General features: G+C 41.8%; 1 protein-coding gene across 2 annotated transcripts; it reads right to left on the bottom strand.

Moving 5' to 3' along the window:
• Positions 1-5,924: 5,924 nt before the first annotated feature.
• On the bottom strand, positions 5,925-12,588 carry GAL (galanin and GMAP prepropeptide). 2 transcript variants are annotated; one of them, XM_078858789.1, is made up of 6 exons: positions 12,388-12,588; positions 10,365-10,448; positions 9,794-9,848; positions 9,224-9,301; positions 7,002-7,079; positions 5,925-6,064 (listed from the first exon to the last, which is right to left on the bottom strand). In XM_078858789.1, exons 2-6 carry the CDS (start codon positions 10,446-10,448, stop codon positions 6,003-6,005), a joined length of 357 nt encoding a protein of 118 aa, XP_078714915.1. In that variant the 5' UTR covers positions 12,388-12,588; the 3' UTR covers positions 5,925-6,002. The 2 variants fall into 2 exon arrangements, with proteins under 2 accessions (XP_078714915.1, XP_078714916.1); XM_078858790.1 differs by having other exon boundaries at positions 5,930-6,064; positions 9,224-9,298.
• Positions 12,589-13,373: the final 785 nt, after the last annotated feature.

Raw genomic sequence — 13,373 nt, forward strand, 5'->3', positions numbered from 1 at the left:
ATCTCCGCCGTACAGTGCCAATTTCGGAATGTCAGTCATGTGTTTGTTACGTGCGTGGTGGCACACACCTGCAGTTTGGTACTTTGATGGTTAATTAGAATGTATGTTTGTGACGTGCTGCCGCACAGTATTTGGTCACCCTAGAAGCGAGAGAGAACGACTCAGAGGCGCGAGGACCCACAGACAATTGGCCAAACTCTGCGGTCCTCTATATATTCAGGCGTTATCGGCCAATGAATGAGTGCTGACATGCGGGAGGAAACCAGCGCAAGCAAAGAAAACCCGCACGTGTGAGGGGGATACACTCCGTCTCAAACAGACTGAACAGTTAGAGTCCACACTTGTTCTGGACTGTCGTCTGGCAAGCCAGAGTGTGTCACCCCAGGGTTTGTGATTCACCAATGCTTAATTCCACCGTGTTGGATTACAGGCGTGCATAGCTACTACTGCCATGCTCATGTATTTTTAGCGAAGTTATCAAATATGATGACTTTCTGGCGGGCCAGGAGATATCAGTACACCAAATGGGTTCAAGACCCCACCTGTGTGGACCTTTGAGTGGTATCCCCATGTGTCCATTGGTTTTCGTGAGTACACTGAAGACCTCGTCCATGCAAAATTATCTCTAAAAGAAATTGGCCAAACATCCCAGCACAATAGTTATCGAACTGAGTGTCATGGTTTCCTTTAAAAAAATTGTCATTAAAAATAAAATTAACCAATAACATACAAAAAAGACCTCACTCGATATTTTCTGGAACCACTAGAGTACAAAGTAGGTATATTCATAATAATCCTGCACGATTGTCCCCTATATTCTTAGCATTTTATGGAAAGTTGTATAAGCATAATGAGGACAAAGGGTGAGAAGAAAGTGGAGTGCCAAAATAATTCCTGGAACAGTATTATGGTCTCTTCTGGCTGAAGTTAATATGCATGTATGCTGACATGTAAGTTAGGTTTAAAAAAAAAACATTTGCAAACACTGTCTATAGTTTTGAGCTGATAGTGAGGCTTTCCTGGAAAAAAAAATATTGTAATGATTAACAATAAAATAAACGAGTGTTTGGGGAAACACTTATAATTTGAGAGCTGAAGCTCGGAGTATCAATAAAAAAGGTTGAGAATCGAATGCATTGATACCAAACTGTTTTATTAGATCTTAATTTGGAGCTTTCGTGACTGCAGAAATTACTCTTTGGTTCTTTCGGTAAAGTCACGCTATTATTTAATGTATTGTTTTATTGGATTCACATTGGCTAAGTTGGTTGTATGGAATAATCTGATAAGTATGGACATGCTTGTATGATGACTCATGTGACAAAACAAGAATGCAAAGCAAAACCCTCCTAGTATACACCGGTAGATGCTCCAAAGGAATATCTCATGGGCATACGCGTGTGTAAATACTCCATGTAAATATCGTCCATTGCAATCGGTTCACATTTTCCATTGTCCTCGCAGTTAACAACTGTGTGACACCTGCCAATTTGCGTGGTAGGTCGTTGAGTTTTAACTTGTGTTTCCGCATAATCCATTTCAAGGTGTAAAAAAAATCTAAAATAATATTTTTTTCAAAATGTTTGTGAATCAGCGTGATCACCGTTGAAGATCTGTAAGTGGTAAAAAAAGTGGTAAAAGAGGTTTAAAACTCGACGCTTAAATCGCTCGGTTTGTGCCAATACGGCGTGCGAATGTAGATGTTGTGTAGCGTGTTGTCACTGTAACCCGTAGGCCAACGCACCAAAGCGACTGCATGCACGTGTCGCGAAGCTGTCTGTCCGTACGAGGTCCCACTGCTCTAAATGTGTCAGCACCGTGTGCGATGTAGATTACTTGCGGTACAATCTCAGTAATAAATATGTCTCGCGTGGGGCTACCGTGCCACGCTCGGTGGGACTCGATGTGCAGTGTTCTGTTTGTTTTAAAGTTCATGTTGACATTTCAGTGGATTTGCCCAGAGTGTTCGCGCGCACACACACATACGTATTCATTATAAATGCAACTAATATCACTTATTAAAAAAAAAAGTCAAAGTCAAAACGGTCTCTCGCTAATTTAAGCGGAGGATTGTAGTCATCTACCGTATACAGTCCAGAACCAGTTTTTAATTCCACATTCCTATGGTGGGGACGAGTATGTCCATACTCTTTGGTTTTTTCGGTAAAGTCACCTAGATAAAAAAAAACAAATAAATGAAATCACGACGTTTCGGAAGCAACACAAGCAATCGTCATCAGGTGTTGACTGCTCCAGCAAAATTACTCAGTAATTTTTAATTTATTTGTTTTTTTACCTACGTGACTTTACCGAAAAAACAAAAGAATATGGATCTTTGCAGTCACAAAAACTTCAAATCTAGGAGTATGTCCATGTGAACCACTGTTGACTCGCCAAAAGAGTAGTTTTGGTTGTATGCACCCCAGAGTTGACCACACCACAGGGATTTGAACTCACACTCATCACAATTGTAAGCAACATACTCGACTACTGTGTTACCTAGCCGGGAAAAAAATAATTGACAACAGAAACAATATATTGGAGGCCAAATCATTTGAGGCAACGTTTTTTGTCTGCAAAGCCAAGAGAGAAGGCAGACATAGTGACCACATTATTGTTGAAAACAAACGTTTATATCGTGGAGGCTGAAGAACACCGGATTAAAGAAAGGAGACTTGAATTGAGATGTGAACCGTGGTCATTTAGCAGACAAGTAACCAACAAATCCTTGCAAGTCATATATATACTGATTGAAAATGCGCCATAGGGCAAGTGGCAATATCAAAAGTAAACATTTCAAATTCATATTTTTGTATATTATTTTGAAATCAACTCTCTACGTGAGTCAATATCTGCATGTTTTAATACTTAATTATTTTGGTGAAATGTGTCCTTTAACATCGTCTCTTTGTACATTAATTCCCGGTAAATAGTATTGGCTCAAGACTTCATCTCATTTCCTTAGTTTCAGAGCTATATGCTGCACGCCTGATTGAAATGTGAAATCTCAAGCTCAGATCAATGTGCAATACAGACCGATATTTGCGTAACTCTTACCGACACTGCGTCAACAATATTGACATTAACAATGACGCATTTTGCTCATTGAGTAACAAAGAATGAATATACCGAAAATATATCTTTCAAAGAAAATAATTATCATTCCCAAACTCTGACAACTGTCGTCTCTCACGACGCAACATATATTTTTTTCTTTACCCTCAGATCATTCAACCATCAGCTGTTACTGGACATCTGTGAAAAAGAGCTTCATAGATCATCGGATTCCTCCAGTGTATATACAAATTCCGATTCTGTTCTTTGCTCATGTAGTGTGACCATTACATTACTGCCATTAATTAGTAAACGTGTGCATATATAGTTATATAAACACTCTGTTTTAGATAGAAATATATATAGACATATATATATAATTCCTCCTTTGGCTCAACGATCAATCCATGGAGTTGCCAGGGTCACTTATCTCTGTGCTCACACAGATGTGTCGTGGATGTTGCCCAGCAGAACTTGAGGTTTGTTCAACCGTGCTTACATTTTAAAGGCGACAATGGCTTTTTCACACGACTGAAGGCCACAAATAATCGTAGGAACTACAATTCAAGACTTCTGTTTAATGCAGTCCTGACCTCGACGACTGTGCATTCCATATACATCCCAAACCCACAATATACATTTGTTAAAAGTCAGCTAGGGTCAATGGAACACATTTACTAGATGCTTTGCTTGTAGGTGGAAACATCCAAATGATTTTTTAAATTGTGTATTTTCTCAACTATTTTTTCAATGTTAAACTAATTTTTAAGCTCCTCCAAGTGCCAATGATATATTACGGCATATTCATGTTAGGAGCGACTATACTCAATAAAAGCCTGATGTGAATACACGCACGAACCTGTCAATCTACTCCTGGATGAGGGCCTCCCCCCATGCCATGTGAGTGGTGGGATTATTAGACCATACTTCACCACACTGACCATCACAGGGAACACAGACGGAGGGAACATTCAGGAACGGTACAACGATGGATGTTGCTGTACTGCCGCACTGTGCTGCTCACAACATAGTTCCTCCACCTAGAACACTGTTACACATGGCAGGCACACATCCAAACATGACTCAGCCTAAAAATCCTCATTAGCTTCCCAGATCTGACCAAATCGGGTGCATTGCAGGCGTTTGTTCGATGGTTAATATGTATACTCTTAGTTCTTTCGGTAAAGTCACGTAGGTAAAAAATGAAATTAAAATTAATAAAAATTAAACAAGGAGACTTGTGTTGCCTCCGAAACGTCGTGATTTTATTGTTTTATTTTTATTAATTTTTATTTCATTTTATACCTACGTGACTTTACCGAAAGAACTAAGAGTATGAATCCTTGCAGTCACGAAAGCTTCAAATCTAGGCTAATATGTATGTTGAACTTCTTTCGCACCGTACCTAGCCAATATGTACGTGCACGGTAGTGAGGCAAAGGTACAGCTCTGAAATTGCTTGCTCAGGCCACTGCTGCAGGAAGGGCCTCCTCGAGATACAGCCGTCGTGGCTGTGACGGTTCCACCTGAAGACGGAGGCTTGTGTTGCTTCCGAAACGTCGTGATTTTTTATTTTGTTTTATTTTACTTTTATTAATTTACATTTTTTACCTACGTGACTTTACCGAAAAAAAGCTAAGAATATGAATACCACGGGAGGGTGTTTGGCCTTTTCTTCACCACCGATCAGACGTCTCGCAGGAGGAGGAGGAGCACCCACGATTCACCCCGGCCAAACACGACGAACTGCGGTGTACCCATTCATGCTGCTGGGCGGGCAGAGGTGACGGGCGGGGGGAGGGCGATGTAATAAACTTGACCATTGTATCAACTGCCGCGCCGGGAGAACGAGCCGGCGGCACCTGGATTGCAAGTTCGGTGTGCTGCCCATGGCACCACTGTGGCAGCAGTAACCGTGAGTGTGTGTGCGCGTGTATATCTCTCATTTTCTTAGGTTTTTTCGGTAAAGTCACGTAGGTAAAACATTAAAATTAATGAAAGTAAAATAAAATAAAAATCACGACGTTTCGGAGGCAACACAAGTCTCCGTCATCAGGTGGGACCGTCACAGCCAGATCCGCTGCATCACGGTCCCACCTGATGACGGAGACTTGTGTTGCCTCCGAAACGTCGTGATTTTTATTTTATTTTACTTTAATTAATTTTACTGTTTTACCTACGTGACTTTACCGAAAAAACCTAAGAATATGAATCATTGCAGTCACGAAAGCTTCAAATCTAGAATATCTCTCATTTCCCAACACATTTCAACTGCCCACTTAAAACTAAATTCAAATGAGTTTTTTTTCTTATTTTACCAGGTAAAGCCCACTGAGCTATGCCGCTCTTTTTCAGAAACTCAACGAAGAGGCTTATCACGTGGAAAGGTATAGCAGCAAATACTCTATACAACGTATGTTTCTAATGTGGAGAAAAAAACCGGAGGAGCCGGAAAAATCCACACGACCACGGGGAGAACATTCAAACTCCAAATATACCGCAGGTGTCAGGGTTGAGGATTGAACCCACGACCTCCTCCATACCGGGCGAGGTAGTTAACATCTCACCACCTCGGCACTTCAGAATGCACCGGTTCTTACAGGGTAACCGACCACAAACGCACCACAAGTGACACAATAAATCACGACCGACAGCACCGCGGTTAAACTCCACAACTACATGTTTACTTGGACGTGCATTCTTACACGGGATCGTGGCGAGCTAAGCGTAACAATATCGTGCTCAGCGACACAGACACCAGCGCCCGACTGAATAATACATCTGGAACACGACACACAGACGAATGGTAAGAAGTATGCATTTTTTTTGAGAGCACAAACGGCAGCTAGGATAATGAGACACTTATTAATACGCTGGCCCATATATAAGTCTTTAGCTTATTATACACTCGGTGCTTAGATAGGACGAACACAGGCGGCGGTTTGGGATCAGGGCTGCCGCGGGAGATCTTCGAAGAAGTCTTCTGGCATCGTGCTCAGTCCTCTTGCTTCTAAAGAATGTAGACGGACAACAACAACAACAGCAACAACAACAACAACACTCGAATGATCCAAGCAGTGGCGGAAATGGGGGAGGGGTGGGGGAAAACGCCTGTGCATTTTTGGTCACTTTGAAAGTGCTGAAGTTGTAAGCGGTGCAAACACAGTGCCGAGATGACTATCGTCACATCGCCATTTACACGTGACCCTGTGTGGACCAGGTCACCTGCATGTATTGAATATGCAACCGTTGCATCAATTTCGACTTCTGGGCCAGGTTACTGACAGAGGGGTGTGCTCACAAGGTGGCTGTCAGCACTGTAGTAGTTTGGGAATAACTGACAAGCACGATTATTTAATACATGTGAGTGAGTGATCCCCCTTAATGTCTCTTACATCCCTGACTGCATTCAACAGGATCAGAATCGTTCTTTAGACTGGATATGAATAAAAGTTTCGGTATTTTTTCCCCAATGTATTCCAATTACACCATTGGCATCATCATGGGATGTACAGTTCATTTTAAAATCTTACAGAGCAGTGCATGGTCCATGTGTCAGGGAATGACTTTGCCTAAAAAATCCATCGTATAGATTTTTACACTTCACAAGCAACTGGTTGGCTGGGCCAATGAAGTCAAAACACCTCAGGCCATCGCCTGGCTCAACTCAAAAAACCGGTTTAATCGTGGATGACTAAAAACCCGGATTCAAGCCCAGGATCTCAGCAGTGCCGGACCAGCACTCTGACCTCTGAGCCACCCCAAAACCACCAGATAATTAATGTAGGCATTTGCTAAGCATCACAATCGGGGATGATACAAAATTCGAATGGCAGCCAAAGCACACACGAACAGAACATTCTATTGGGAAAAATTACGTTGGTGACACAAGGCTTTAATTAAAGATAAAAAGCCATAGCTTAAAGGTGAGCATGGATTGCACTTACCTTTCATGTGCATGTAATTAAGGTAGTCGATGATGGCACGCAGCACATCTTCTGTCGACACCCGCAATGGCTTTTGTCCTGCCAAGGGCACACGGGAAAATATTACCAACCATACCTGCATATAAGAACGCTGCCACAGCGGTGCAATGGTTTTGCGCACTGGACTTGCGATCCAGGAGTCGCCGATTCGTTCTCTGGGCACGTGCAGTTGAATCAGTTGTGCACATTTATTCAATCCCCTCGCCTCTGTCGACCCAGCAGTGTAAATGGGTTCGTCACGGTTGGTCGCATGTTGTCGATTAAAGTGTGACGTGACCAAGCAATTGCAGGGATGCACCTTTATCTTGATTTGCAAATATAATACATGCGTGACTTATTCTGTGGCAGTTTTCAGCACATTATTATCTTTTATTATTTTAAAACATTATTACTGTATTAACCCGCATGGGGCTGATATGTGAGCATTGGAGGAGCGATGCAGTGGTCATCACAACGTGCTCTGAACCAAGCGGGCCGAGTAAGTTTCCCGGCCATGCCTAAGGTCAAGTGGAAAGTGACATCTGAACTGGTCCTGGGGCCCCAACTGCTTCAGTAGCCTGCACTGCGCAGCACGGCGAAGTATGGTCAAACAGGCCCCACGACAGACGTGGCGTGGGAAGGGCTTTATTCGGCAGTGGATTTACAAGAAGGCGATAAATTCTTCTTATGGGCAGTTCAATGGCTTGTGGCATAAAAAAAATACACCTATATGAAATGTCTGGCTTAATTATTATTACGCGATGTATTGATAAAACACTTTTTAAGTGATTGCAGATAAAATGTATCCAGTGCATTGACGCAATAAAACGTAATCCATAAATACAAATCACACGAAGTGCAGTCACGAGTGATGATTAGTGCTGCTATACAATGTCTACAGCCATATAACCATGTCCACTTTTTTGCGATAGTTATATATTAAATAAACAATGTCAAAAATACATTGTTCGGGCTTTCCATTTCTTTTTGCTAAGGTTATACGAATATTGGAATTGCAAAGTTTGATTTAAAAAAAACATTGAAAACAATGTAAGCAAATACAATTTACTCCTCTAACGAACACCAATAATGGTAAAACTATCATCTGATGGCCTTCGAGTGTTGCAAACATTTGTTAATTTATTAATTTAATCAACAGTCTGCAGGCTTACATATGCACACCAGTGGGCTCTAACAAACAATTTTTGGTATTTCCATGGCTGTATTCTGCACCATCAATCCACTCTCCATTGAGAGTGGATTGATGGTGCAGTGGTCAACACACTGCGCTATCCACAAAGGGATCCGAGTCCGATTCCCGGCCACGGCTCACATCAATGGCGTGCGAGCGATTCCTCAATTTGCTGAGAAGCGAATTCACGAATCTAGGACACGTGACAGCCTCGGCCCAATCGCCAATGACTGCACAAAACTCAATCATTTCAATATTTGGTTCTTGCCTTGTGACAACCTTGGGGAGATTATTTTTGCACTTTCTAAACTAACTCCATATTATCAAGTACATATCAGAGCACAATATAGAGGACCGGATCGGTTAATTGTGACGCAAGTCAAATATTTCGATTTAAAGCTTTCGTGACTGCAGGGATTCATCTTCTTGGTTCTTTCGGTAAAATCACGCAGAAGGGAAGTAATAAAATAATAATCACCTGAGGACGGCTGCTTGCGTTGTGGCCGAAACGTCGTGAGAATAATTGTATTATGTTTTATTTTTATTATTTTATTACTTCCCTTCTACGTGACTTTACCGAAAGAATCAAAAAGGGGCAAGTCAAATAGTTACACGGCCCGATTGGCGTAATATGTTCATATTAAAGACCAAACAAGGTAAAGATCCCTGCCCTCCGACGACCACGGAGTGAATGGGTGGGTGGGACTGAGGGGCGGGGCTCGAGCCCATGGAGCCGTGCTGGCCATACATGGAATCAATCTCCCAGCTCGGCTTGGGTCCGATTTCCTATAGATATAGAAACATACCGTGAGTGCCCAATGAATGGACCTGGCTTCTTGTGCCATCTTACTCTGCAGGCAATCCTCGACGTGCAAAATACCCGACTTACGAACACCCGCACTTACGAACCAGCTTCCGTGAATATTTAGTTTGTTTGTTTGACATCGACTTAAAACGAAAAAAATCGCACTTGCAAATTTATTTGATGCAGCTGTGATTGATGCGCATTTACCGAATGTATTGAAGGTTTCCTCAAAGGCCGCACGCTTGCCAGCCAAACCGTTGAGAGTTCGATGCTGATCCATAGCTGCTGCAGATACACGCATGCTTTCTGTTCCATCTCATCACAAGGATAGTGCCGTGCTTAGGCTGTGCACCATCACGGGAAGAAAACGGATCTCATGGTGGCGTTAACATGACATCCTCACGTGCCGTTGGAGCAGAGGATCCTCCTCCTAACGATATGAACTCGAAACATTAAAATGTGCGCGAGATTGTAACGTCTGCAATTTCACTCTTTCAGTAATATTCAGCCCCTGTATTTATTGTCACATTTGTAAAATATGGATGGTGATAATGACCCACGATCATCCAGCTTGCTTGTCGTTGGCTGTTGAGGACACTGTGTTAATTGGGTGATTAAGGTGTAAACCGCAACTACAATTAGCACAATTGGCTACGTACAGTGCAAACGAAGTTAAACATACGTGCATAGGTGTGCATGACTTCTACTTAATTTGTTACATTTCTTAATCTTTTTAAAAATGAGAACTCGTCGGTTGAAAGAACGTATGCTACTCACTGGGACCCAGCAGATATCCTGCACTGTTCAGCGTCCATCCTCTTTTCTCCTTTTCCTGATGGGAAAAAAACATGTACAAGTTCAAAAGTGACAGAGAGAGCAGGTGGAACATTTGCTAAAACTGTCCATTCATATTCCTTGCAAGGCTATGTTTATGGACATTTAGCGCAAGCATTTTCAGCAAGCGTTGTTAGCAAATCAGGAGAGGCAATCAGCAGCATTCGAAATGGAAATGTGTATGTCCCAGTATAAAACCTATTTATCCTGCAGAAACACCACAGCATAGGAATATGAAACGTTGTGAAAGTGGCAGTATACGTTTGGTGTTCTGAGCAGTGGCGGTATGGTGTACCGTCGTATACCGGCCCACTTCAACCACTGCCAATCAGCGATTATGACACATACCCACATTAGCAATGCTGATCTCAAGTGTCAGACTTCAAAATATTTCTGCACGTATGGAGAGAAGCAGTGGTCGAGCGATCCAAAGCCAGCTTCTTCGCTACGTGTACTAGTGCGACCTTGTATCTGCGTCTCTGTGTAGTGTGGGGAACGAGGGTTCTCAATTTACCGTCAGAACCATTCCGTGAGATTCTGCGATTGCCGCCAACACCAGGAGAGCGAGGCAAATGAATAGTCTCGGACTGCACTGCATCTGCAAACAAGTTGTATATGTTGATTAAACAGCAGACATCCAACGTCTAACAATACACCTGGGAATTCATGAAATGTAAAAATACATTTTGTCGCCTTCATTTAAACGTACATTTAAAATTAGTATGCGAATGCCATAATTTAGTGGATGAAATTGTGAGCAATTCATTTCTAAAAGTTTGTATGTAACCTATAGTATTCATCTCATGTTATTACTGTAATGTTCATTTTAAAAATACTGATAACTCACTACCAGATTCTTTAAAAATTATTATTTCCCAATGTTAGTTTTAAGTTTCAAACTAAATAAGAACAACGCCCTTAATTTACCCAAGGAAGCCTCACAGAGTCTCAATCCTCTTTTTCAAGAGGTTTCTGCCAAGTTTTTGCACTACGGGTGATGCTTCTGCTATGTGCAATCCAAATGAAGTAATTTGCAGGTACCTTTTTCTGCATTGAGGTATTTGACCAATGCCAATTACATTGTATGCATTTTTAGCTATGGGAAGAAACTGGACAACCCAGAGGAAACCCATGCAAAACAAAAGGAGAACATACAAACATCCACACAGAATCATGCCCGAGTCAGGAATCGAACCCAGGTCCTTCTTGCTACAAGAAACAAGTCTTACCTATTACTCGCCACCCTGCCATCCTACTAAATTGCAAACTCTGTAGTCGATGACGTTACGACGAGATGCAATAAAACATTATTGCAGCCAATATATCGTAGCCACTGAACTGTACCGTTAATGCAAATACATAACTTTCTGGCAAATGGTTACAAATTAAAATTTGCATTGAAAATTATACACAACGGTAAATCCACTTGAACAAATTGACGGAATTGCCTTCATATATTAATACACGCATATTAGAATAGTTTCATAGTCCAGAAACAAGGATTGTTTCCATAGCTAATCTCATGCGCCTATAACCGGTAGTGTTATGCACATCCTTGCCTGGTAATAACAAAAACGAATAATCTTGGTAAATTTGACCACTGAAAATATAATGCAGATGTCTTGAATTTTCAGGCAGTCCGCATTTTATTTTAGTCTGTTGTCATGACTTTTCAGGCAGTGTACCTGAATTATGAGACATCCCTAAATAGCTCATGGGTGCCAAGGTGGTGAGATGTTAACTACCTCGCCTGGTCTACAGGAGGTCGTGGGTTCGATTTCGACCCTGACGCCTGTATATTTGAAGTTTGCATGTTCTCCCCGTGGTTGTATGGGTTTTTCTCCGGGCCCTCAGGTTTTTCCTTTCACATTTAGAAACATACGTTTAGATTATTTGGCCGCTGTACATTTACATATGATCGGCCACTTCAATGAGGTATCATGTGACCACGTCGCTTCTCAGTGGGCCTTAACAGTTAAAATAAAATAAAAAGTTAGTTTAATAGCTATTTTAGATTATTTGTCCGGTAGAGCGTAGCATCTCACCTGTTACCATACACATTATGGCATTTACGGGGGAAAAAAATCTTATTTTATCATACTCTGACAAATACAATTACAATGTGTAGACATTTCAAATACATATCTCTGCTATGGGTTTGGAGCATCGGCACATTTATCATGCACACCATTTTCAACACATTTAGTTCCAAACGAGAGGGTTATGTTTTGCTGACATTTTCTATCATAATCGCATATCGCAGCATTAACATCTTAAAGAAATAAGGAGATGTAATATTTTGGAAAGTTCCAAAGTGAAAGGTTAAAACATCTAATATATATAGTAGTTAGTGTTTTATGTTTTAAACTTAATGCATGAATTTCAAGTAAATATAATGTAATTTTTATAAAAAATGTAAGTGATGAATGTAGACTATTCTTACAACAAATGCAGCTTCCCAAACACATTCGTATAAGCATACACATTAAAAACACAATTATAAAAACAATACATTTGTAACACAGTAACGTTGGTACCTTGAAAATGTACTGGGTAGTGAAGATAGAAAGACGTCGAGACAGTTTTTCGCGAGATCTGCAGACTTGAGCGAGCCTCTACAACTTGTTGTTAACTTTTCTGTGCTCTAGCCCAAGAGCCAGTCCTACCCATAGCGCGCTCGCTCACTCCCTGTGCAAACAACACCACCGCCACAAAACTGCACGAGGCAAGCAGCCGGGTCGCCCAATATATACTCAATACGTGCACATCCACCCAAATATGAATACCGCGCAATTTTCCGTTTGGCGATTTAGGCGGAAAATTGCACCCTCCCTTCCCTTACCCTTCACCATCCACAACCCACCCCCAGCTCCCTCCCACCATCCCCTCGTTCAATTTTTGTCCCCCCCCCCCCACACCAATCCTCACCCAAATTGCGCTCCCTACAGCGGGGACAAAAGGCGCGTTGCTCGGCGTCAAATTGTGATGACTAAACTGCGTGTGCACTCGCCCGTAATTCCGAAGTGAATGCAGATGTAATTTGCCTCGTAATTACTTTTGATTAACGCACCATTTAGCACCATGGTTACAGGAACGTCGCGTTTTGAGGACTCGCAATCTCGAACCTGGTTTCGGAGTTTCATTTTTTTGGATTCATAACAGGGCGGTCCTTATATGCTCTTTGGATACCTGGTCGCGTTGCACCGCCGTCACACCTGTACTTTTGGGAGCCCACCTGAGCAGTATAGAGATGGAACTTATTTACTACGGGGGCAGAACTAAACAAAAAGAGTCATCTCCATCGGCAGGTGCGCAGCACGCCACACTTAGACCCGAGTCATACTTTCAGTAAATATCAGCGGGGTCACAGTATTCCCAAAGTTGTCGAAAATATAGACCAGAGCCAAAATTATCACGGTCAGAAACATTTCAATACGATATACTTGCAGAACCGCTGGACTGAATGAATAAACTTTTGTAAAAAAAAAAATTGCAACGGAGACCAGTAACCAGTGTCATAACA

This window comes from Lampetra fluviatilis, chromosome 8 (assembly GCF_964198595.1).
Source record: "Lampetra fluviatilis chromosome 8, kcLamFluv1.1, whole genome shotgun sequence".
In the NCBI taxonomy this organism is placed as follows: Eukaryota; Metazoa; Chordata; class Hyperoartia; order Petromyzontiformes; family Petromyzontidae; genus Lampetra; species Lampetra fluviatilis.